Raw genomic sequence first — 22,878 nt, 5'->3', positions numbered from 1 at the left:
ATGATTGCAAATGCTTCATCTAGAGCAAGTTCACAAGGGCTGAAGCTCGCACAAGATAATGAGGATTTATGTAGTGAATATCTTTGGGATTATCCCTTGCCACAGACGACATCAGATGTGTTATCTACGGGTGAGTTGTGATGATATTTGATAGTATTACTCTATTTGTTAGGATTGTAAAAGCTCTTATACCAATTCACTTTCAGTTTAGTTGATTGTAGTGGATTTTGAGTAAAATAGCATTTTATACTATAATGTGGCATTCTTGAGAAACATCATGAATCCAAATTGATTTAATCAACAATCAATTAAGTAAGACAATTTTAAAGATAGTAGAAGTTGCAATAATTTCGAAAATGTAAGTTTTTAAAAAATTTTTTTATTATTATTATAAAGATTCTGTTATTCTGGCTATATTTTAAAGCCTTTGAAGCTATTCTGATGGATCTTTATCCTGCATCATTAACATATAAATAATTTTGATACAAATTTTAATAAATACTTGCATTTTCATAGCCTTTATATGACCAAGTTTGAATTTCTCTCATGCTATTGCTATATAATTTTTACTCTTCACGAGTTTTTGATTGTTTCTATTGTGGTGGAGTTGTTTGCAGACTCAGGAGCCCTTGGAGACAATTTTCCTCCTCTGCCAGATAATTTTGAGTTAACATTTGATGAGTCAGAAGGTAGTCAAAATTGCATCTCTATACAATTTCATTTTAGCGTAATGTGCTCCAAGAATATCTTTCTATTAATCTTGTGCAATCAATTAATTATAACAACAATTTTCTTTTTCTTTCAGTTTATGAGCTCTTCCCAATGTGGCAAAGAAGGGAACCCTGCAGCTTGAATCCTCTAGATCCCAAACACGAATGAGAAATACAAGACTCTTGGATTATTTATTTTTGTAGAAATACGCTAATATGAAGTTGTTTATTTTGTACAATGTTTGCAATGTTCAGTGTTTTTCTATTTTATAATAATGTTAATTTTTTTTATTAAATAGCCTTGATGTGTCGATTGAGAATGTGATTTTAGTTTTTGTACAGCCTAGGATGGGATAATTACTTGTCCTTTGTCAGTAATTGACAAACTTTTCAATCAATTGAAATAACTTGATGCATCTATAGAATCTATAGATGCCACTATATTGCTTCTTCTGCCTGATAAATAATTTTAGATTGAATAAATGTACTTAACATAATCTGCACCTTCTTGCTATTGGATTCTAAAGCCTCATACCACAAAATTTGAAGAATACACATAAATATACAAACACCTCTACTGTACCCAAAATGGTTGAGAGTGAAATATATCTTGTTTCAAAATAAACTGAATATATTTGTGGAAATGGCAATTGTGCTTGTTACTACTGCCAGAATTATCATTACTGCTGCCACAATCCTATCCCTCGATGTTGATATACCATGAACATCCCTGTCATTGGAAAAAAGTATAAAAAATTATTAAGCATCAATTTTTTTTCGCCTTTTTGGGGAGAGAGTGTGAGAAAAAGTACCTGATAACAATTGCACCAGGGAAGATGAAGGCTAGGCAGACTGCAGAGGTTGATCCAAGAAATTGAAAAAAGTACCATATATTTGGGATGGCAATTGCAGCTAGGTAGGAGATGGCTAATAGAACAAGGGTGAGGAACAAAAATCTTTTTGTGTCTGTGGCCAAGAGAGGCTTCTTAGGGAAAAGGAATTCATCTATGTTGGCCCTCAAGGAGAAGTTCAAAAGAGGAAACACCAGCATAATGTGTAATGCATAGCTTAACCGAACTATATGATTAAGTAAAGAACCGAATGCTGAACCAGCATTTTGATCAAAATTGACAAGTATGTCTGGCATGATTGAATCCCCAAATAATAGGTACCCAAATAGACCAATGGCAAAGTATATGGCAGCACAAAGTGCTAGTGATATTCGACATGCTGTGATCATATCAGAAGGCTTGCCAAGCTCAAAGCCAATTGGATGAACTGCATGCATTCATCAAAAGCCTTTTTTAGAGAATTAGGAAAATTAGTGCTTATTTACAGGTGTAAAAGGCTGCTAATACAAAGATCAATGCTAGGACACAACTTTTTTCACAATTGCTGACAGTACTTGTTGTGTTAGAGCAATATTAATTTTTATCTGGGTTCACTACGAACACCACTTTTATATAGCACTCATCACAATAAACCATATCAAGATTTATGAAAAACGTTGTGTCCCTAATCCTTATACTTGCTGCAAATATTAATGCTCTCAAGTCTGTTCTTACCATTAAAATGAAATGTGAAGGCTGTCACTATGACTGGGACAGCAGTGAAAAGGTCAAAGAATGAGACTTGGTTGTCCAAGTGAGGTAGCATTCTCGGGGTCTCTGTCTTCCCTTCCAGGAGTGCAGAGATTGCCATTGCAGAACTTATGCCAACAAACACTACTGCTAGTAGAACCGATATTGCTGAACTGAACTTCAATGATTCTGGAGACAAACACCAGTGTGATGAAGTAATTGTCAGTAAACATCTATGCTATGAAATTTCAAGATTTACAATCCCAAGCTTCTAACCACTTTGCATATGAAAACACAAGATACTTCAAGAAAAATTAAGACATAAAATATTTCAAGCACATCTTGTGCAGAGGTATTCTGGGTGAAAAGTGATCCTTTAGACTTCCTAGAATTAAATCAAACATAAATCATTCATATTCCCAAGCATCATTCCTAGGAATTTGGATGTCCTGGTTGTGTTTAAATATCAAAGTTAATATCTTTTCAACTAATGAATTTGTTGGTAATGCAAAATATAAATGTGAAACATCAAATATGGAAATTACTGACCTACTCGCCGAAACAGTACTAATGGAAGCATAATGAAGACAACGGTGACTAGCAAAGCAAATTCGCGTGAGTTCCACCAGTGAATGCCAAACCATTGTTGCAAAATGCCCAAGTGCACTACTCCTTCAGGCTGGTTTCCAGAGAGGACATCCCCTGAGGAAAGTCAAACAAATACAAATGTGAAATGTGAATTTTTACAGTTGTACTCATCATGAATGATCTATATGAACTAAGACTCTCTTTTGCTCATATTCTTACAAGTTGCCCATCCTTAGTCCTCAAATGGCCACAACATTTGGGTTCATAATCATATCTCACATGATCACATTTATGCATCAAACCCGCTTTTTGTTCCAATTGGATCAAATCATGTTTAAAATTAACTAAAGTAGTTCCTTTTAAAAAAATTCTTGTAGACAATGATTTTTTTTTTTTTTTTATACCATACAAACATGAAATTGAAACTACTAATTGTGTTATACCATGAATCATCAATCACGCACCAAAAAAAAATTAATTATTATGTCATTAAAATAACTTTATTGTCACATAGTTTGTAATTTTTTTTTAATAGTAAAATTAGTTGTAGTTTTTGCATTTTCCAGCTAATAAGTAGTCATATCAAGAAGTAATTGCTCGGAAGTTCATTATCAAAACATCCAGCGACACTTGGCCACAAAAATCCCAGAATTTTAGTCCCAATGCAGAAACCTTTGCTTCTCCCCCATCCATTAACCTTAGCACAATCTGACGCCAACCACCACAATATTCTTAAGACTTGTTTCTATATGGTTGTCAAAGAATCAAAGAAAACATATCGTCCATTTAATTCGATGACAGTTCAATAGCCTTACTAGACTCCTCAAAATGTCTACTGCTTTGTTAAAAAAACACACACACACACACGCACAAAATAAAATCTTGGTAAATTTCGATGCTTACCAATAATAATAAGGTACATGATCAAACACCCAAGATTTGTAACCATGACACAAACTTGTGCAGCCACAGCTCCCCCACGACCAAAAGACTCCCTCATGACACCAGCATAAGTTCTTGAGTGACCCGAATGTGTAAACCTCATCAAAAACTCCACCGACACATCAGCCAGCATAGCAATAATCACTATTAGCAAAAAAGCTGGAATTACACCTAGCACCTTAAGGGTGGCCGGAATTGACATAATTCCAGCACCAATTATACTCGTTGCCACATTAAACACCGCCCCCGGTAGCGTTGCATGCTTTATCTCTATCTTCGGCTTGTGTTCCGGTAGGAGTGGCACGTGTATTCCGGCAGCCGGTGACATCCCGGCAATTGTTTTTTCCCACTCGCTTTGAAAGAACAAAGAAGACCTTTTTTTTTTTTGGGTTGAGATTGTTGTCTTCTTCTACGTGAATACGCTTTAATGTTTATATAATATGGTCTGGTACTTGGTGGGGTGGGCAAATTTACCAGAATGTCCTTCGTGTAAGTGAAATGTGATTGGTTTGAATAATTAAAAGAGTTGGTGAGATGGGAATTGAATGAGTTCAAGACAACATAGAGTGGCTGCAGTGGCATGAATCACATGACATTGCCATTGGCGAGGACAATAATGCATGTACATGGACAAGGAAAGTGAAATGGACAACAAAAATGAATGTGGACTCAAAAGTGGGTCATGGGAGGGTCTTCTTAGTTCTGAAAATCAAAGGCTTCGAGAGGAGTCACCGCTGGCATGCTCTTTGATTCATCCTATTGTTAATCATGCTGATTCATCCTATTGTTAATCATTGCTGTTAAGAAGTGCATTTTAATCCAATTTGGTAACATGTTGATAGAAATTGACGCAGGGTTTGACCAATTACCAATAAAAAAAATGTGGATTAATTTTTTCATCCAATAAAATAAATGGCAAAACTCAAATTGAATCTATCCTTAAGTCTGTATAATCCATATGGAATAATGCCGATATGTTATTACTCAACAAAATGTGTCCAATAATGATTAAAAGATTTATGCTTTTTATTGGGTTGATGTAGTCCTATGAAATTTGATATAAATTCAAATTTTGGACCGATCATATCTTAAAAAAAAAAATCTACATGACACAATAATAACTGTATATGCCCCTAACAAAATTGTATGTACTATGCTTGTGAGAATTTTATATGTATAGTATTTGTTTGGATCCACGTTTGCGTTTGCGTTTGCGTTTGTGTTTGTAACTTGTAAGGTTGCTGCATTTTCAGTTTTTTTTTTTTTTTTTCAGTGCGTATGAACAGTAACCGCACTGTTCATGCACATAATTTCACTGTGCAGGAGATAAAGTGCACTGTTCATGTACTGTTTACGCACTGTACACGGGTCCCACGGTACTATTCACACATTTAAAAATTATTTTGCTACAGTGTTTTTAGTTTTCAGCAAAATAAGTTGTATCCAAATGGACCCGTAATATCATCTCTAACTGTTAGAGATATATTAGCCCATTAGTATAAGCCCAAGTCTAATTCTACTTTGTGTGCAAGCTAAGTCTCCTACTTGTACTAGAAGTCTATTAGTCTAGGGTCTAGTCTACTATATATACACATGTTATGGTTCATTATAACACAGGATTTGTACTACATTTTAATATATTATTGATGTAGCCCTTTAGGGTTTCTTCCGTGAATGTAGGCCGTTAGGCTGAACCACGTAATTCTCGTGTGTTATTATGTTCTATACTTTATACTTTCGTTTCCGCATCCATACTAGCATATTCAACATGGTGTATCAATGCTAATATTTAACATGGTATCAGAGCCACCTTCCTATGGCCATGGTTTTCTGTCCTTACGATGTATTAAGAGCAATCTTTGTCTTCCTCGGTGTTCTTTCGCTGCGTTCATCTTCTTTGGTTTTCTACTGCTGCCGTCAAATCTCTCTGGTATAGTCATGCCACCAATAGAAGTCGCATCAATACTGCAAGACCATGCCTTCCTCAAACCACCGTCATAGAGCCAAACTTCATTCAAGGGATCTTCTCAACCTTATCAAATCTCAAGGTTTTATCAAGCTTCCACCTTGAATTTGAGAGGGGTGTTAGAGATATATTAGCTCATTAGTATAAGTTCAAGTCTAATTCTACTTTGTGTGCAAGTCAAGTCTTCTACTTATACTAGAAGTCTATTAGTCTTGGATTTAGTCTACTATATATATATATGTCATGGTTCATTGTAACACAGGATTTATACTACATTCTAATATATTATTGATATAACCATTTAGAGTTTCTTCAGTGGATGTAGGCCGTTAGGCTGAACCACTTCGTATGTTATTGTGTTCTATACTTTATGTTTTTACTTTCACATTTATACTAATATATTCAACATAGGGGATCATTCTAACATTTAATCCTGACAATACATTTTCTATTAATAATACACTAACAGCTAGTCAGCTAGCGTGAAAGAAATCGAATATTTTATCAAAAAAGGAGGGAAACTGGAATATGCTTGCGTGATCATGAAAAACATCTTCTTCTTTTTTCTTTTTTTGAGAAACTCAAAAACATCTTTTCTTTTTTTTTTGAAAAGTCTCAAAAACATCTTCTAAACAGGTCCACATAGACATAATTGACAGGCCACAAGCTGAAGTGGTATATATATGTGGCAGTATTGTTGCTGACATATATAGGAACATAAACGGTTTTTTAAAAAATATACAGGAACGTAAAACTTTCACAATAATGATGTCAAAAAAATATAAGTTTTACTGATATAAAAATTTATTAAGTTAAAGTAAAAATTCTATCTTGTGTTTAAAAATAAATTATTTTATCTATTTTAACAACAAACATTTAAATACACCAAATATCAAAAAGTTATATTTTAACGTACGCCTGGTAAATTTACTGGCGTATACCTTAACCCTTTGTGGCCAATATGGAATTTATCAAAAAGATTGAAAGTTACATATAAAGTTTGTTCTAATGGAGGGCCCAAATTTTATAGCCATCATAACTTTTGTTCAGGAACCAGCACCAGCCAATAGCTTTATTACTTTTAATTATTTATTTTTTTAGTGGTACTTTTCCTTTGGAATGAAAATATCTGAGGTCCAATCACTTATGTGTAGGGTAATGAGTATGATGGATTATCATTAAAAAAAAAAGAAAAAAAAGATAATGTGTACGATGAGTTGATGACTCAGAAAAGAAACATGTGTGATGATCAATTCATCAAACCTTTTGTCAGCGAAAATATCTATAGAGGTAAAATGAGTAAGGCTACAGTATATAAAATAATACAATTCTGTGTCAGAGCTTATTATGTGACAAATTGTAAACAGTAGAGGTATATTTTACATATATTCACTATCATACTTTTACTCTTCACAATTTATCATGTGGCGAATTACAGCATAAAATTGTATTATTTTATATGTTTTTAGCATTAATGAAGTAAGATAGCCATTTCTAATTGTACAAATCTATGAATATAAATAGGTTGTCTTTAACAAATAAAAAAAAGGTTGATTGTTTCAAAAATAAATAATGATATTGATGATTGGAAAAGTTGAAAGACCCTCTTCCAATTAGAATCATCCATATTCAAAGAAGAACTCATTCTGATAATAAATAAATAAAAACTATGGATTTATCCAACAGAAATTAAGAACAAAAAAAAAAATGAAAAGGACAAACTTTGAAATTTTGAGGTAAGGAATCCATCGACAGTTCCACACTTTGACCACAAATGATCTAACACTTCTGCCGTTTTGCAGGGCAAAAATAACACTCTATTTTCTGGCCTCCAAAAAGTCCACATTTATCCGACTTTTCTTTTAGGGTTTTTTGTAATTAAGTAAACACTAAAAAGTTTATTCAAGAAAATTTTATTAATTGTGAGTTCCAGTTAGCTCAACTAGTAAAGTCTCTGATGGTTGAATAAGAAATCTGGGGTTCAATCCCCTCCTACACCTAAAACTAGTTGTAGATCCACGCCATATGTGGGAAAAAATAAATATTTTGTATTATAATGTAATGTAAAATTAATTCTCCATTCTATCCAATTGGATCCACTTTAGTCCTATTTGGGTTATTTAGTCCACTTTAATCCTATTCGATCCATTTTGTCCACTTAGGTTCTATTCGAACCATTCTATCCACCCTTTCAAAAAAAAAATTCTATCCACCTCAGTCCTATCCAGTTCACATTGGTCCAATTCGGTCCATTTTGTCTACTTCAATCCTAAGCAGTCCAATTTGGTACCTTCCGATTCATTCTGTTCACTTCGGTCCTATTTAGTCCATTCGTTCTTATTCGGTCCATTCAGTCCTATTCTGTCCAATGGTCCACTTTGTTCCATTTGATTCAATTATGTCGATTTGAATCACTTAATTCATTTTGGTCCATTTTGATCCATTTTTGTGCACTTACATAATGAGAAAAGACATGTTTGGATTAAAAACACCTAATCTAAATCTAAATTTAAAAAAAAAAATATATATATATATATATATATATATATTGCAAACTCATAATATCTAAAATCTTAAGCATAGAAATTATTGTTGCTACGCTTTTATTGAGTTACATATATATATATATATATCGCAAACTCATAATATCTAAAATCTTAAGTATAGAAATTATTGTTGCAACGCTTTTGTTGAGTTATATTAAGGTAACATTTCAGTCCACTTCAGTACGGCTAAGATTAAGTGAAAGTCTTTCCAAACATAAAGACTATGAATATATGTGTTATTCTTACAACTTTCAACAATTATTTGCTATAAAAATTACAAAAAAAAATGGTGATAATTTTTAACGTTAACCACCACAAACTTCTGACAAAAAGAAAATATGTATTCTTTGAGAAGAAAGTGGTAGATTATGTCAAACAGGAAAAAAAGAAAAGAAAAAGAAAAAGGGATTTAACAATTTTTTTGTGTGGCTACCTCAAATTTTATGATTATTTTACAGTGTGAGTTTCAAGAGTTTTGAATTTTTTTGTTCATATCCTTTTATTTTTGTTGGATTTGTTTCTTCTTTCTATTTTCATCTTCAAATTTTTTTCAGGCTTTCTTTTCAAGGAATGTTTTCAATCTTTTATTAGTACATTTTTGCAATTTACTTATTTGTGTATTCACTTTGTATATATGCAATTATTTTAGATTTTGAAAATTATTAATTTTTAGAAAGGAAAAAAAAAAAGTTTTAGAGCATGCGCTACTAGCTTTTCTTTAAGCCACACGGTGTAATGGAATAGTTTTGTGGACTAGTCTTATTATACAATATTATACACGACTTAATCAAAAATCACTTATAAACTAAAGAAAATAAGAAGATATTTCTTAATTTCATTAAAATTAAATAATAAATTTTTTTTTATAGATTGATTATTCAATAATCAATATGTAATAGGAACTAATTGTATCCAAACAAAAGTGTAGGGTTTTTTTACCCTCAAATTAACGAACATTCACATATAAAAACCCTATATATGTATATATACATTAAACCCTTCTCTTACATTCATGGTCTCTTACAACTTTCTCTAACCTAACCCCTTCTTCGATCACGTCGTTGTTCATAGTTAGAATCAGCTACAACCATGGTTATGCCAAAGAAAACCCAAGGCCGGCAAAAGGTAGAGATGAAGGAACTAAATGGCAACCAGCGACAAGTCACTTTCTCAAAGCGCCGTGCTGGTCTCTTCAAAAAAGCCGGTGAGCTTTCTGTGTTGTCCGGTGCTGAAATCGCTGTAATCGTCATCTCTAAGAAAGACAAGGTGTACTGCTTCGGACACCCTGATGTTGAAACTATTCTCAACCGCTATCTCACCGGAGGAGACGCTACCTTGGCCGAGTCGTCTCAAAAGCATGTGGCTGTGAATGAGTTCAATATGCAATATGATGAGGCTCAAAGGGAGTTGGCGATGGAGAAGAATCGTTTGAAGGAGATTGAGGAAGATGTGAAGATGAAGACGATGACTGGGAGTGGAGGGTTTTGGTGGGACAAGCCCTTGGATGAGAACATGGGGTTGGAAGAGATCCAACACTATCTGTGGTCTTTGCAAGAGGCGCGAAAGAAAGTGGCGGCGAAGTTGGATGAGCGAATGAGTATGAGGATGGGGAAGAGTTCTTTGATGTCTTCAATGGATATGAAGGTGGATGTGGGGAATAATAATTTTGTTAATCCCAATTTGAATGGTGGTAACAATAATGGTGGTGTTTTTGATAGCCATGGCTATGGGTTTGAACTTGGACAGTATTGAAGTTTATGTTTTATATTTTTGGTTTGAATGAGAAGATTTAGACAAGGATGATAATTTTTAGGGTTTTTACTTTTTGGAATGAGTAACAGTTGATTCCAAAACTTTTAAGAGTAAGGTTTGGCTGTTGATTATTTAGAAGGAATACTAAATAAATTCAAACATATTCTTACCCTTTTTTTTTTTGGTATTGTAAACATGCAAATTGAGTTTTTATTTTTTATTTATCAATTCCTTAGTTATAAAATAAGCTAGGGCTTTTTTTAGATGCTCCATATGATTGAGTCTATAGTATATTTATTTCATGATAGTTGTTTTTTATCGTTATACCAGGACACTTAGTGGTGTAACCACTTGAAAACCAAGGGGGCCTTGGGTCCCTCCAAAGAAAATTTCTTTTTTTTTTTGAAAATATCCCAAATAATTTGAAATTTTTTAAATAATCTTATTATTTTGGCCCCATATCTGATAATATACATACATATAATACCTGATAATATACATACACACACATATATATATTTAAGAAAGTCTAAAAATAAACATAATTTTTATTTAAATAAAATACAATATATAAATACATATGTCAACAAATTACAATAATTAAACATTCAGTATTTTTAAAATGAACACATATGTATTTTAAAAATTACCTCAACAAAAAAAGGGAAAAAATTATAATTTCCAACAACACATCTAGGGCTTACTTGTACGGTAGAAAAATTGAAAAGTCAAAAATTTTGTTAATGTGCCGCACCACCAACTCTCTCTCTCTCTCTCTCTCTCTCTCTCTCTCTCTCTACGTGTTTACCTCACCTTTTTTTTTGTACACAGGTCACAAGTGAAAAATTGAAGCTTTTATTTGTGTCGTGGGCCTCTCATCCTTGTTCCCAGGTCACCTAACTATGCAGCAGTGCTCTATCTATGTCCCATAGCTAATCGACTCTATCTATACCTTGATATTCATTATTTTTAACTGTTCCCAGGTACTATTTGCTTTATTTTGATTTTTTTATAATTTACTTTTCGTTGCTTTTTTTTTTTTATATTCCTTATAATATATTAAATCATTTTATCAATCTTGTCTCATGATTGTTTAATTTTAATTGATACATTTTTGTTTATAGCACATATTGAGTTATAAAGTATTGTACATTACTATTGTTATCATGAGTTATAAAGTATTATAATCCCATAGTTGTATACTTTTGCTTCTGATCTAAAGGTTTGATCCAGAAGTTTGAGGATAAAGGTGACTAGGTTGTGATTGTTGATTTAAACTTGTAACCCCAGAATCATGAATAGATTGTTTAGAAGTTACTCTTCCACCAGCAGTAGATGTTCTCAACCCACATCCATTCCTGACATCCCAGCAGACGTAGGACCAATTAATTCGGAGTCTTATGAGCTATCCGATCTAGATCTAGACATAGGAGATTGGAATATCCTTAAAGTTTCCACCAGCCAATTCTATAAGTCTTCATGGTCTTTGAAAACAGCTTTCAGAACAGACTACCATGTCAAGACCATAGAACAAGTCTATGGAATCAACAAGGAGTACGAAACGTGCTACTTGTTATCACCCTCAGCTATCCAATCATAAAGACAAAGGACATAACTTCCTACACATAGGATTAGTCCAAATAGGAGTGAAACCACTCATCGAAGAGGTTTGAACGACTCAATCCTCCTGGCCCTTAGTGATGCTCGTCACGTAAGGTTTGATGACGGCCTCCTAGGAACCATAGAAACCGGTCTTAGTAACGGACCCATTCATTTTAACTGTTTCCCGTATTTTAGCATTTTTCTCCATGACGGTACAGCTTATCAAAGCCCTCACACTCAATATCAAGACCCATGGAACCCTTATGACACGGGGAACTAGTCGGATCGCCTTGATATATAGAGTTTACTACAAGTGCATGAGAACGAACATGAATGTTGGAGCACTGGATAGGAGACAAAAGGGCGAGACCACCCTCATCCCGACCACCGATCCTAGCGCCAAAGTTAAGGTTCCCAGAACCCTCAAATGGTCTGAAATTACTTTCCCAGCCAATTGGATATTAGAGAATGAAAATCATGCTCTACGGATCCAAAACCCAGCCCTAATCCCGATCTAGAATTTGTCCAACAACTAGCCGACGGCACGGTTAGGTTAAGTTTCGACGGATCTAGGCTTAGCACTCCTCTAGACTATGAGTGTAGGCAACCTTTGGACACATCCCGGTTTAGATCTCCAATCGATCGGCGGCCCATAGGCGGTCACCTATCTACCTTAGAGATAGATCTCGCATCCCGGTGTAGCTCAACCGGACCTTTAGGATCACCTTTTCCTAGGTCTAGAAGAGATTTAGGTGTTCGGCTTCGGGGAGTTAGAACCAATTCCCAACTCACCACACCTTGCTACACGGCCAAACAGATTCGATTGTCAATGAGGAAGACGATCGTGAGCAATCCCCCCATCCCCATCCGGAACCGATATGGACCAGCCTCCAGATCAGCAAGAGGAATCTCTGAATATCTTGGTGTTAAACAGAGAATTCATTCCTAACCTAGAAGAATTAGGAAAGGAGTTTAGTTCTGAGGAAAACAGAGCTAAAAGAGAAGCCTACAAAGCCAATTATACCAGAGATCAAAAAGAAAAAGTATTTGAAGCATGGACGGCATTCATGAGGGAAATATCCCGTAATGTCCCCTTTTTCATATACTTCGAAAGGTACTTTGGCCATGACGAGCAGTTTTGTGTCCTCACCAGAACCTGGACCATAGCAACTAAAGATATGGTTAGCAATCCAACTCCTAAGCAGCCTCTTGTCAAGTCTCCTGCAACCAACTTTAGTTACCCTAAGAACAAATCAGCCTTAGAAATAGTTGCCCAGAAACTTGAAGAGCTAGCTAAGAAACCAGCCGTTCCTTTACCAAAATGTACTAGTCATCTTAAGGTGTTAAAGATCCGTACAACCTCTAGCAGTTCCTCCTCTGACACAGATGATGAAACCCTAGAAGCCAAATGGAAACGCCTGAGATTAAAAAGACCTGAAAGACATGCTAGTAGAGCTCATCGACCTATTTCCAAAGCCTACAGAGAAACTAAGGAAAATAAACCTGGAAAATGTTATGCTTGCGGCAAGCGTGACCATCTCAAGAGAGATTGTAGCACCAAATCTTCTCACATAAAAATAGGTGACCCCGTTGACAAGCCTCAGAAGCCCAGCCTAACCCACCAGCCCTTGATACAGGAACCAAGGGAACCTAAACCCAGTAACCATCAATCCAAGGAAAATTTGGACCAATCCCACAATAGGTTTGTCCAGTCCATAAAGGAAGTAAAGATCAATGACCTTCAACAAGAATCCAAGGAAACAGGGTGTGAAATCAAGATCCTAAAACAGAATCTTAAAACCCTGCAGGAAACTCAAAGCACTTCTCATCACGGCAATAAGGAAAGTCCCTCAGATAATGGAGTTGGTCATACAGTTAATCTCATCTATGAACCCAGCAACAAATTATTCTTAGATGCTATCACTATGATTAACTACCATAAATGGAATTCCAAAGTCATGATTTTCATTATCAAAGATTTTTAATTCAAGGTTATAGCCTTAATTGATACATGTGATGATCTCAACTGCATCCAAGAAGGAATCATTCCCTCCAAATACTTTAAAAAATCTAGGGAACGATTAACATCCGCAAGTGGTGGAAAAATGCAGATTGAATTCAAACTTCCTAAGGCCCATGTTTGCCAAGATAACATGTGTTTCAAAACCACATTTGTTCTTGTCAAAAACATGACAGACAAGGTCATCCTAGGAAATCCATTCCTTTGCATCCTTTACCCTTTCACAGTAGATAGTAAAGGAATCACTACCCAACCCTTTGGCCAAACTATCAAGTTTAAGTTTATTAGTGGACCTGTACCTAGAAACATTAGCACCATCCAAGCTGACGCCGCTTCCAACACCCTAAACCTGATTAGTGCCAAGACCATACATCTTAAGTACCTTCAAGAGGAAATTAGATACAAGAAGGTTGAGGACCAACTAGCTTGTAAAACCCTCCAAGAAGAGATCAGAAAGTTTGAAGAAAAACTTAAGCAGGAAGTTTGCTCTGATCTACCCACAGCTTTTTGGCATAGAAAGAGACACGAGGTTGCTCTCCCGTATGTCAAAGATTTCAATGAAAAGGATATCCCTACCAAAGCTCGACCTATCCAAATGAACCAGGAACTTTTGGATACCTGTAAAACCGAGATAGAGGACCTCCTTAAAAAGGGGATCATCAGGAAATCCAGATCACCATGGTCCTGTCCAGCCTTTTATGTGCAGAAAAATGCTGAGATAGAGAGAGGTGTCCCTAGGTTAGTTATCAACTACAAGCCCCTCAACAAAGTCTTAGAATGGGTAAGGTACCCTATCCCCAACAAAAAGGACTTAGTCAACAGGCTTAGCAAAGCTGTTGTTTTCAGCAAGTTTGATATGAAGAGTGGATTTTGGCAAATACAAATCAGGGAGCCAGATAGGTATAAAACAGCCTTTACTACGCCCTTTGGCCATTATGAATGGAATGTAATGCCATTTGGTCTCAAAAATGCACCATCCGAGTTCCAAAATATCATGAATGAGATTTTTAATCCATTCTCCAGTCATGCCATTGTGTACATTGATGATGTACTCATTTTTTCAGAATCTTTGGAACAACACCAGAAGCACTTAAGAGCATTCCTCCATACCATCAAGCTCAATGGTCTTGTCATTTCAGCCCCCAAGATCAAACTTTTCCAAACTAAAATCCGTTTCTTAGGATTTGATATTCATCATGGTGTTATCAAACCTATAGACAGAGCTATCCGGTTCTTGATAAGTTTCCGGATGAAATCCTAGATAAAACCCGGCTTCAGAGATTTCTAGGTTCTCTCAATTACATTTCAGATTTCTATCAAAATCTCGTGCAACAATGCAAACTCCTTTTCGATAGACTCCGAACCAATCCTTCCCCATGGACTCCAGCTCATACCACAGTTGTCCAGCATATCAAACAATATGTCAGAACCCTTCCTTGTTTAGGAATTCCTTCTGACAACTCATTCAAGATTATCCAGACTGATGCCTCAAACATAGGTTATGGTGGCATCCTCCTCCAGCGTATTAATCCCAATACCCCTGAACAAATAGTCTGTTTCCATTCAGGAATTTGGACTCCCACTCAGATCAATTATAGTACTATTAAGAAAGAAATACTATCCATAGTACTATGCATTTCAAAATTCCAAAGTGATCTTTTAAATCAAAAGTTTCTAATCAGGATTGATTGTAAATCTGCAAAACACGTTTTAGAAAAAGATGTTCAAAACATTGCATCAAAACAGATTTTTGCACGATGGCAAGCCATCCTTTCAATCTTTGACTTTGATATAGAATTCATTGAAGGAAGCCAAAACAGTATCCCTGATTTCCTAACCCGTGAATTTTTGCAGAGTCACAGCCAAGATGTCCGGAAAGAAACCGCAACAACCCCAACCCCCTAAATTGTCTAAACAGCAAAACCTTGTTAGTTCTAGTCAAACACAGAACTCACAAAAAGTTGTACCAATCACCCCCAGTCAAATTGTCCCAATATCACAAACAAAAAACCCCAGACAGGATACCCCTGCATCACCGTCAAGCATTGCCAATCGTTATTTGGTTTCATCAATCCCAAAACCAAATTATGAAAGGCCACCACATGGTCAGTCCAGCTACAGCTCAGCCTTAGCTTCCCCAGCACCAAAAGCAACCAACCCTTATCAGCTAGAAGAACATTTTAGCCATATCCAAACTCAGAGGCCTTCTTCCTATCCAACCCAAAGAGAAGGACAGTCCTCTTATGTCAAAAAAACCTTTACCCAGCATATCTCTTATATTGAACCCCACCTGGCTCATATAACAGATCCCTTGGCCCTAGCCATGGAAGTTTTGCCACCAAACTGGCACTTCTTACCCAAACATCCAGAGAAAAATATCCAGTTCTATAAGAGCATCCTCACCCAGGAAAAGTCTGCTCAAATAGAAAACATCTACAGCAAAGGGGACCCCCCAATAGTCCTCTATCACAAGTTCATCATCACCAGTTTCATCAGTAGTAAAGAATGGGGACAGCATCCTTCTTTGTTAAGGATCCTCAAAAACTACAGATCTCCATCAGGCTCAATACTCCATTACAGTTATTATGACTACATGGATGCTTTTGAAAAAGTACTTTTCTTCCAGAACCAAAAATTCAACCATTCATGGTTCTTAATGTTCAGCAAAGATTTTGGTAGCCAGACCCCTTCCTGGTTCCTTAAATGGTGGGAGATGTTTGGATCCATCCCCCAGATCTTCCCAGAACCACTACAAGATGCTTTGAGGTATTTTGACTCAAGATGCAGCTCCTCTAAGCACAGATCCCAGTTTCCAGTAATCTTAATTTTCTCCCAGAGGTACAAAGTCCACTGGATCAGCATGTGGAAATATACAATTAGCAGCAACCTCTTGGACCGGGAATTTTCAGTCAAATGGTGGGACAGCCTCAGGATCAATCCAATCATCAATCAGGTTTATAAAGATTATCCCCCCCCAGTACAGAAACCCATTGCCCACAGGACAAGATCTCAGTCTAGCCTAGACTCTGTCCAGATAACCAGAAAATCTAGCAAAGAGTTGAAAGAATTAGCCCAGCAGCTAATAGCTCACTCACAACAGCTAGAATCAGAAGAACAGGTCTCTCCCACTGCTTCTGAAGGATCAGTCAACCACGATCCACTGGATCCATTCCAAGATTCCCAAGACCCTTACAGCGGGTATAACTTGGACAGCGATTAAAGAATATCCTGACAAAGCAACTCAGATAAAACCCCGATTCGGTTACTATTCAAAATCAGCACCGGCCAACGATATGAACAAGACCCGCATCATGGACAAGTACCGCACCCCAGATTCCCCGACAGTTACTATTTCAACGGTGACCGAATCTGAAAAGCAAGGGGACAAATCACCGTAGCATGAACAGTGAAAGTTTCTTGTCACAGACACAATCATCAAGGGATACTGTTGCTTTCGGTGGAATTAACTTTCACCTCAGTAGAAGCAATTTACCCTCCGGATTTTCAGCAATCATCCAGCAGCATCCAAGGCCTCCTCCAGCCTATTTAAGGAAGCCATTTCTCCATTCTGAGGCAGGTCCAATTTTAGGAGAAACTTCAGCAACTCCAAAATTCCCTCCTCTTCTAGCCAAGAGTTCAGCTTTGCCTCCTCTTTACAACCCTTAGCATTGTAATCAGATGGCATTATTTCATACTTGTAATATCATGGCCTCAGTCGGCCTTTATGTTTATTTTCCGCACATGGCCCCAACCGGCCTTAGTCTTGGTTACCCCCTTATGGTATCAGAGCCAAGTTTGGCCCGGTCGGATTGTAAGTTACTGTTTATCATTTAATCAAGTTGGTCGGCACTGCCGCCATAGTTATCCAGATTATTTTGGCATTATAATTATTTTGAATTATTTTCATGGATATATCTCCCATACCCCATATTCTGTTTTACATCTATTTCTTGATAACTCTTCCGTTCCCTTTTATTTATTTCTTCGTCTGCTATTATTTCATCATTTTCTATTACATCTGCAATTGGTAGGCTGAGCCTCCTTCTAACCACTTTATTCGTTATTCTGTGATTATTTGTTCAAATTAACCTTTGCTTCCCTGTTATCCCTATTCTTCCTATTTCTGTGTTTAGCCCTAAAGATTGTTGCAGATTTATATACCTGTGAGATTTGTTACCAAAGTCTGTGGTGTTCTCTGTTCTTTAAAGAGGCCGAAAATCTTCCTAGGTTTGGTTTGGTCAGCCCGTTGAAGCCGAGAGAAGGCGTGTTAGGGTGGTCCCCATTTTGGAGGAGAGTCCGGCGGAAAGGAGTTCACAGATCAGGTGTCTATCCCATAGTTGTATACTTTTGCTTCTGATCTAAAGGTTTGATCCAGAAGTTTGAGGATAAAGGTGACTAGGTTGTGATTGTTGATTTAAACTTGTAACCCCAGAATCATGAATAGATTGTTTAGAAGTTACTCTTCCACCAGCAGTAGATGTTCTCAACCCACATCCATTCCTGACATCCCAGCAGACGTAGGACCAATTAATTCGGAGTCTTATGAGCTATCCGATCTAGATCTAGACATAGGAGATTGGAATATCCCTAAAGTTTCCACCAGCCAATTCTATAAGTCTTCATGGTCTTTGAAAACAGCTTTCAACGTACTACCATGTCAAGACCATAGAACAAGTCTATGGAATCAACAAGGAGTACGAAACGTGCTACTTGTTATCACCCTCAGCTATCCAGAATCATAAAGACAAAGGACATAACTTCCTACACATAGGATTAGTCCAAATAGGAGTGAAACCACTCACCAGAAGAGGTTTGAACAGCTCAATCCTCATGGCCCTTAGAGATGCTCGTCACGTCAGGTTTGATGACAGCCTCCTAGGAACCATAGAAACCAGTCTTAGTAACGGACCCATTCATTTTAACTGTTTCCCAGATTTTAGCATCTTTCTCCATGACAGTACAGTTATCAAAGCCCTCACACTCAATATCAAGACCCATGGAACCCTTATGACACAGGGAACAAGTCAGATCGCCTTGATATATAGAGTTTACTACAAGTGCATGAGAACGAACATGAATGTTGGAGCACTTGATAGGAGACAAAAGGGCGAGACAACCCTCATCCAGACCACTGATCCTAGCGCCAAAGTTAAGGTTCCCAGAACCCTCAAATGGTCTGAAATTACTTTCCCAGCCAATTGGATGCTAGAAAATGAAAATCATGCTCTACAGATCCAAAACCCAGCCCTAATCCGCATCTAGAATTTGTCCAACAACTAGCCGACGGCACGGTTAGGTTAAGTTTTGACAGATCTAGGCTTAGCACTCCTCTAGACTATGAGTGTAGGCAACCCTTGGACACATCCCGGTTTAGATCTCCAATCGATCTACAGCAGCCCCATAGGCAGTCACCTATCTACCTTAGAGATAGACCTGCATCCCAGTGTAGCTCAGCCAGACCTCTAGGATCACCATTCCCAAGGTCTAGAAGAGACTTAGGTGTTCAGCTTCAGGGAGTTAGAACCAATTCCCAACTCACCACACCTTGCTACACAGCCAAACAGGATTCGATTGTCAATGAGGAAGACGATCGTGAGCAATCCCCCCCATCCCCATCTGGAACTGATATGGAACAGCCTCCAGATCAGCAAGAAGAATCTCTGAATATCCTAGTGTTAAACAGAGAATTCGCCCCTGACCTAGAAGAATTAGGTAAGGAGTTTGGTTCTAAGGAAAACAGGACTAAAAGAGAAGCCTACAAAGCCAACTATACCGTAGATCAAAAGGAAAAAGTATTTGATTCATGGACGGCATTCATGAGGGAAATATCCCGTAATGTCCCCTTTTCATTTACTTCGAAAGGTATTTTGGCCAGCACAGGTTTTGTGTCCTCACCAAAACCTGGACCATAGAAGGACCCAATGCGACCAAGGAAGTTGTAAGGTCTAGTCATCCACCCCTAGAAGCCATAACCTTCAACCATCGTAGAACGGAGATAATAGCCTCTCCTTTCAAAGCCACCATAGATAGACATCAGCCAGTTGACAAGGTTATTGAGCAAAACAACTATACCAACCAGTGTCTAAATGTCATAGGAAAACAGCTTGACAGAATTGAAGATAGGATCGAAAACAAAGTTATCCTCCAACCAGGAAGCTCTAAGCCGATCCAAACCTTAGAAAAGCCTTTAGTCAAGTTACCCACAACCAGACACACCAGCCTTAGTTATCCTAAGGATAAGACAGCCTTAGAGATAGTGGCCCAGAAGCTAGAAGAACTAGTAAAGAAGGAACCAGCCACCCCTTCATCAGTTAATGTTCTAGACATCCAATCAGCCTCTAGCAGTTCTAGCCAAACCTCTGACCCGGAGATAGAACAGTTAGAAAACCAGTTTCAGGATTTAGAAGTAAAACGGCTTTACCATCCTGATCCAACCAGCTCAACCAAGAATTGGTACCCTAGACCATCACCCCCTGACCTCCGGTATGAGGAAAGGAATGTTAGTGGCCAATTCTCTGTATCATCTGGTAGACTCTATGAATGGAACATAGATGGTTTATCGAACAGAAATCCTAAACAAAATCCAGCATATGACTATGGTAGCCAACAACTACCTGGACGAAGGCCGTCCCCATAAAGAAGTCATTGAAATGATGGCATTAGGATTTACAGGCAAACTCCAGCAATGGTGGAACAATTGCCTTACTGAAGTGTCTAAAGAGGACATCAAGTACGCCATCCAGAAAGATGAGGAAGGAAACCCCATCATCAATGAAATAGAACAAGGAATTCCTGATGGTGTCAATACCCTGATTTATACAATCATGAAACACTTCATAGGAAAACCCAAAGAATATCACAGCTAGGATTTATGAGCAGCTGAGTAACCTTAGGTGTAAAACCCTAGGAGACTACAAGTGGTATGAAGATGTCTTTACCACTAGGGTCATGCACAGAAGAGATTGTAACTCTCCATTTTGGAAAGAGAAGTTTATCAATGGTTTACCAACCCTCTTCACCGAAGGTCAAGGAAACCCTTTGCGGCCCCTTAGGTGTCATAGATTATGATAACCTAACCTATGGAGACATCTCTAGCACCATTCGAAGTGAAGGAATGAAGATGTGCAGAGATCTCAAAATTCAAAGCCATATCAACAAAAACAAAGCCAAGTACGAAATAGGACATTTCTGTACGCAGTATGGCTTACCTTCAGTCAAACCTTCCAAGAGGAAATCCAAGCACAAAGGAAAGGAATCCTTTGAGAAATCCTATAGGAAGAAAGCAACCAAGTATTATAGAAAACAGAAGTACAAGACTGATGATTTCTATAAGAAAGGAAAATCCAAGGAACCCATTCCACAAGCATCAGGCAGATGCTACAACTGTGGAAAGAAAGGTCATTTCAAGAGTGAGTGTAGAGCTAAGGCCAAATCCCTTATCAATACCCTCATTAGTGACCAACCCAGCAAAAATGAGATCTTCAAGTTACTAGAACTTGACCGGTCTGACAGCGAGTCATTTAGCAGTGCTAGTGACAGTGAGCTTAGGCAAATATACAGGTCATCCCCTGATTCCTCTAGTACCAGTACCTCTAGTGGCCCGGATGAACCTACACCATGCAAAGATGGTTGCTGCAGGAGCAAAACCATCAATGTGTTGAACAGACAAGAAGAACTTCTTTTAGACCTCATAGAGGCTATAGAAGACCCTATTATCAAAGCCCAGAAGCTTACCCTTTTCCACCAAGCCTTAGTTAGGGAAACCAGTAAGCCTGCCCTTAAAATCCAGCAACCTAAGGTAGACTTAGAGCAAATCTACAATAGGTTTACCCAGTCCAAGAAGGAAGTTACAGTCAACGACCTTCAGAGAGAGATTAAGGAAACCAAATCAGAAGTCAAAATCCTAAAGCAAGAATTAACCATTCTTAGGGTCGATTATGATCTCCTTAATAGAAGAATCCAACTTTTAGAAAGCACTTCTCATCACAAAGAATGAGGAAAGTCCCTCGATGATGAAGTTGATCAAACAGCTAACCCTACAAACTCGATCTCATCCAAGAACCCAGCAAAGATTTGTTCTTAGAAACCATCGTAGGATTAACTTCCATAAATGGCATTCCAAAGTCAGGATTGTCATCGGCAAAGAATTTAAATTTGAGGTCATAGCCTTAATAGATTCAGGTGCCGATCTTAATTGCATTCAAGAAGGAATCATTCCCTCCAAATACTTCAAAAAGTCTATGGAGAGATTAACATCCGCAAGTGGCGGGAGAATGCAAATTGATTTCAGTATCCCACAAGCTGAGGTTTGCCAAGGCGGCATATCCTTCATGACAAAATTTGTCCTTGTCAAGAACATGACAGATAGAGTCATCCTAGGAAACCCTTTCTTGTGTTTGTTGTATCCTTTCATCACAGATACTGAAGGAATCACAGCCCATCCTTTTGGTCAGACTGTTAAATTTGAGTTTATAAGAAGCCCAGAACCTTGGGAAGTTTGCTCCCTCCAAAAAGCTTCTATATCAAAAACTCTCAATATTATCACCATCCTTCCATCCAGTAATCAAGCCCAGCAACTTGATTCAGCCAAAACAATTGATCATCCCTTTGACTCAAATCAATTGTCATCATACATTCATCATAAAAATATTGGCATCTCTACATCCATCAATTTTAAAAGAAAAAGGGTTTTTTGCAATTATTTGAAAATCTCAAATGGTCCAAACCTTTCTTCGCAGGACAAAGAGAAAGCAATATTTAATACCACTAGTAAGTGGGAGATGACTTCTTCAGCTGAGAAGAAGGGCAAGGGGAAAGCACCCGTAAGGGACTATCCTCAAGACAAAAGACTACCAGCGGGACAGTCTTTTGTAAAGCATGAAGGAGCATCCTCCACCAGCCATGGAGGATCGATATCCCTTCAGGAATTTATCCCTGCAAAGGTGACATATTCCAGTGGTAATATGGCTATTATCCTACAGGAAGTTTTATCCAGGAAATATCATTTCAAAAATGGAGCCTATACAAATTTGCCAGCCTCCATTAAATTTATCCTTGATAACCTACAAATGGCCTTCACCCAAAACAGCAATAGACTTTTCCAAAAAACCCTCAAAGCTGTGGAAATCCACTTAATGAACCTTGAGGCCAGAAATCTATCATTCCCTAGTCA

At 37.4% G+C, this 22,878-nt stretch overlaps 2 protein-coding genes across 2 annotated transcripts; one reads left to right on the top strand and one right to left on the bottom strand.

The window, feature by feature from the left end:
• Window positions 1–1,163: 1,163 nt before the first annotated feature.
• On the bottom strand, window positions 1,164–4,224 carry LOC142638408 (amino acid transporter AVT6C-like). The gene is made up of 5 exons (XM_075812443.1): window positions 3,782–4,224; window positions 2,840–2,992; window positions 2,276–2,479; window positions 1,523–1,988; window positions 1,164–1,440 (listed from the first exon to the last, which is right to left on the bottom strand). Exons 1-5 carry the CDS (start codon window positions 4,146–4,148, stop codon window positions 1,326–1,328), a joined length of 1,305 nt encoding a protein of 434 aa, XP_075668558.1. The 5' UTR covers window positions 4,149–4,224; the 3' UTR covers window positions 1,164–1,325.
• A 5,197-nt stretch (window positions 4,225–9,421) lies between these two features.
• LOC142640024 (agamous-like MADS-box protein AGL61) lies at window positions 9,422–10,084 on the top strand. Its single transcript, XM_075814138.1, has one exon. The coding sequence runs from the start codon at window positions 9,422–9,424 to the stop codon at window positions 10,082–10,084; it is 663 nt and encodes a 220-aa protein (XP_075670253.1).
• Window positions 10,085–22,878: the final 12,794 nt, after the last annotated feature.

The sequence above is a fragment of the Castanea sativa genome, chromosome 6 (genome assembly GCF_040712315.1).
Source record: "Castanea sativa cultivar Marrone di Chiusa Pesio chromosome 6, ASM4071231v1".
NCBI classification, from domain to species: domain Eukaryota; kingdom Viridiplantae; phylum Streptophyta; class Magnoliopsida; order Fagales; family Fagaceae; genus Castanea; species Castanea sativa.
Note: the sequence above shows the minus strand (reverse complement) of the source record. Positions and strands in the feature narration are given on the sequence as shown.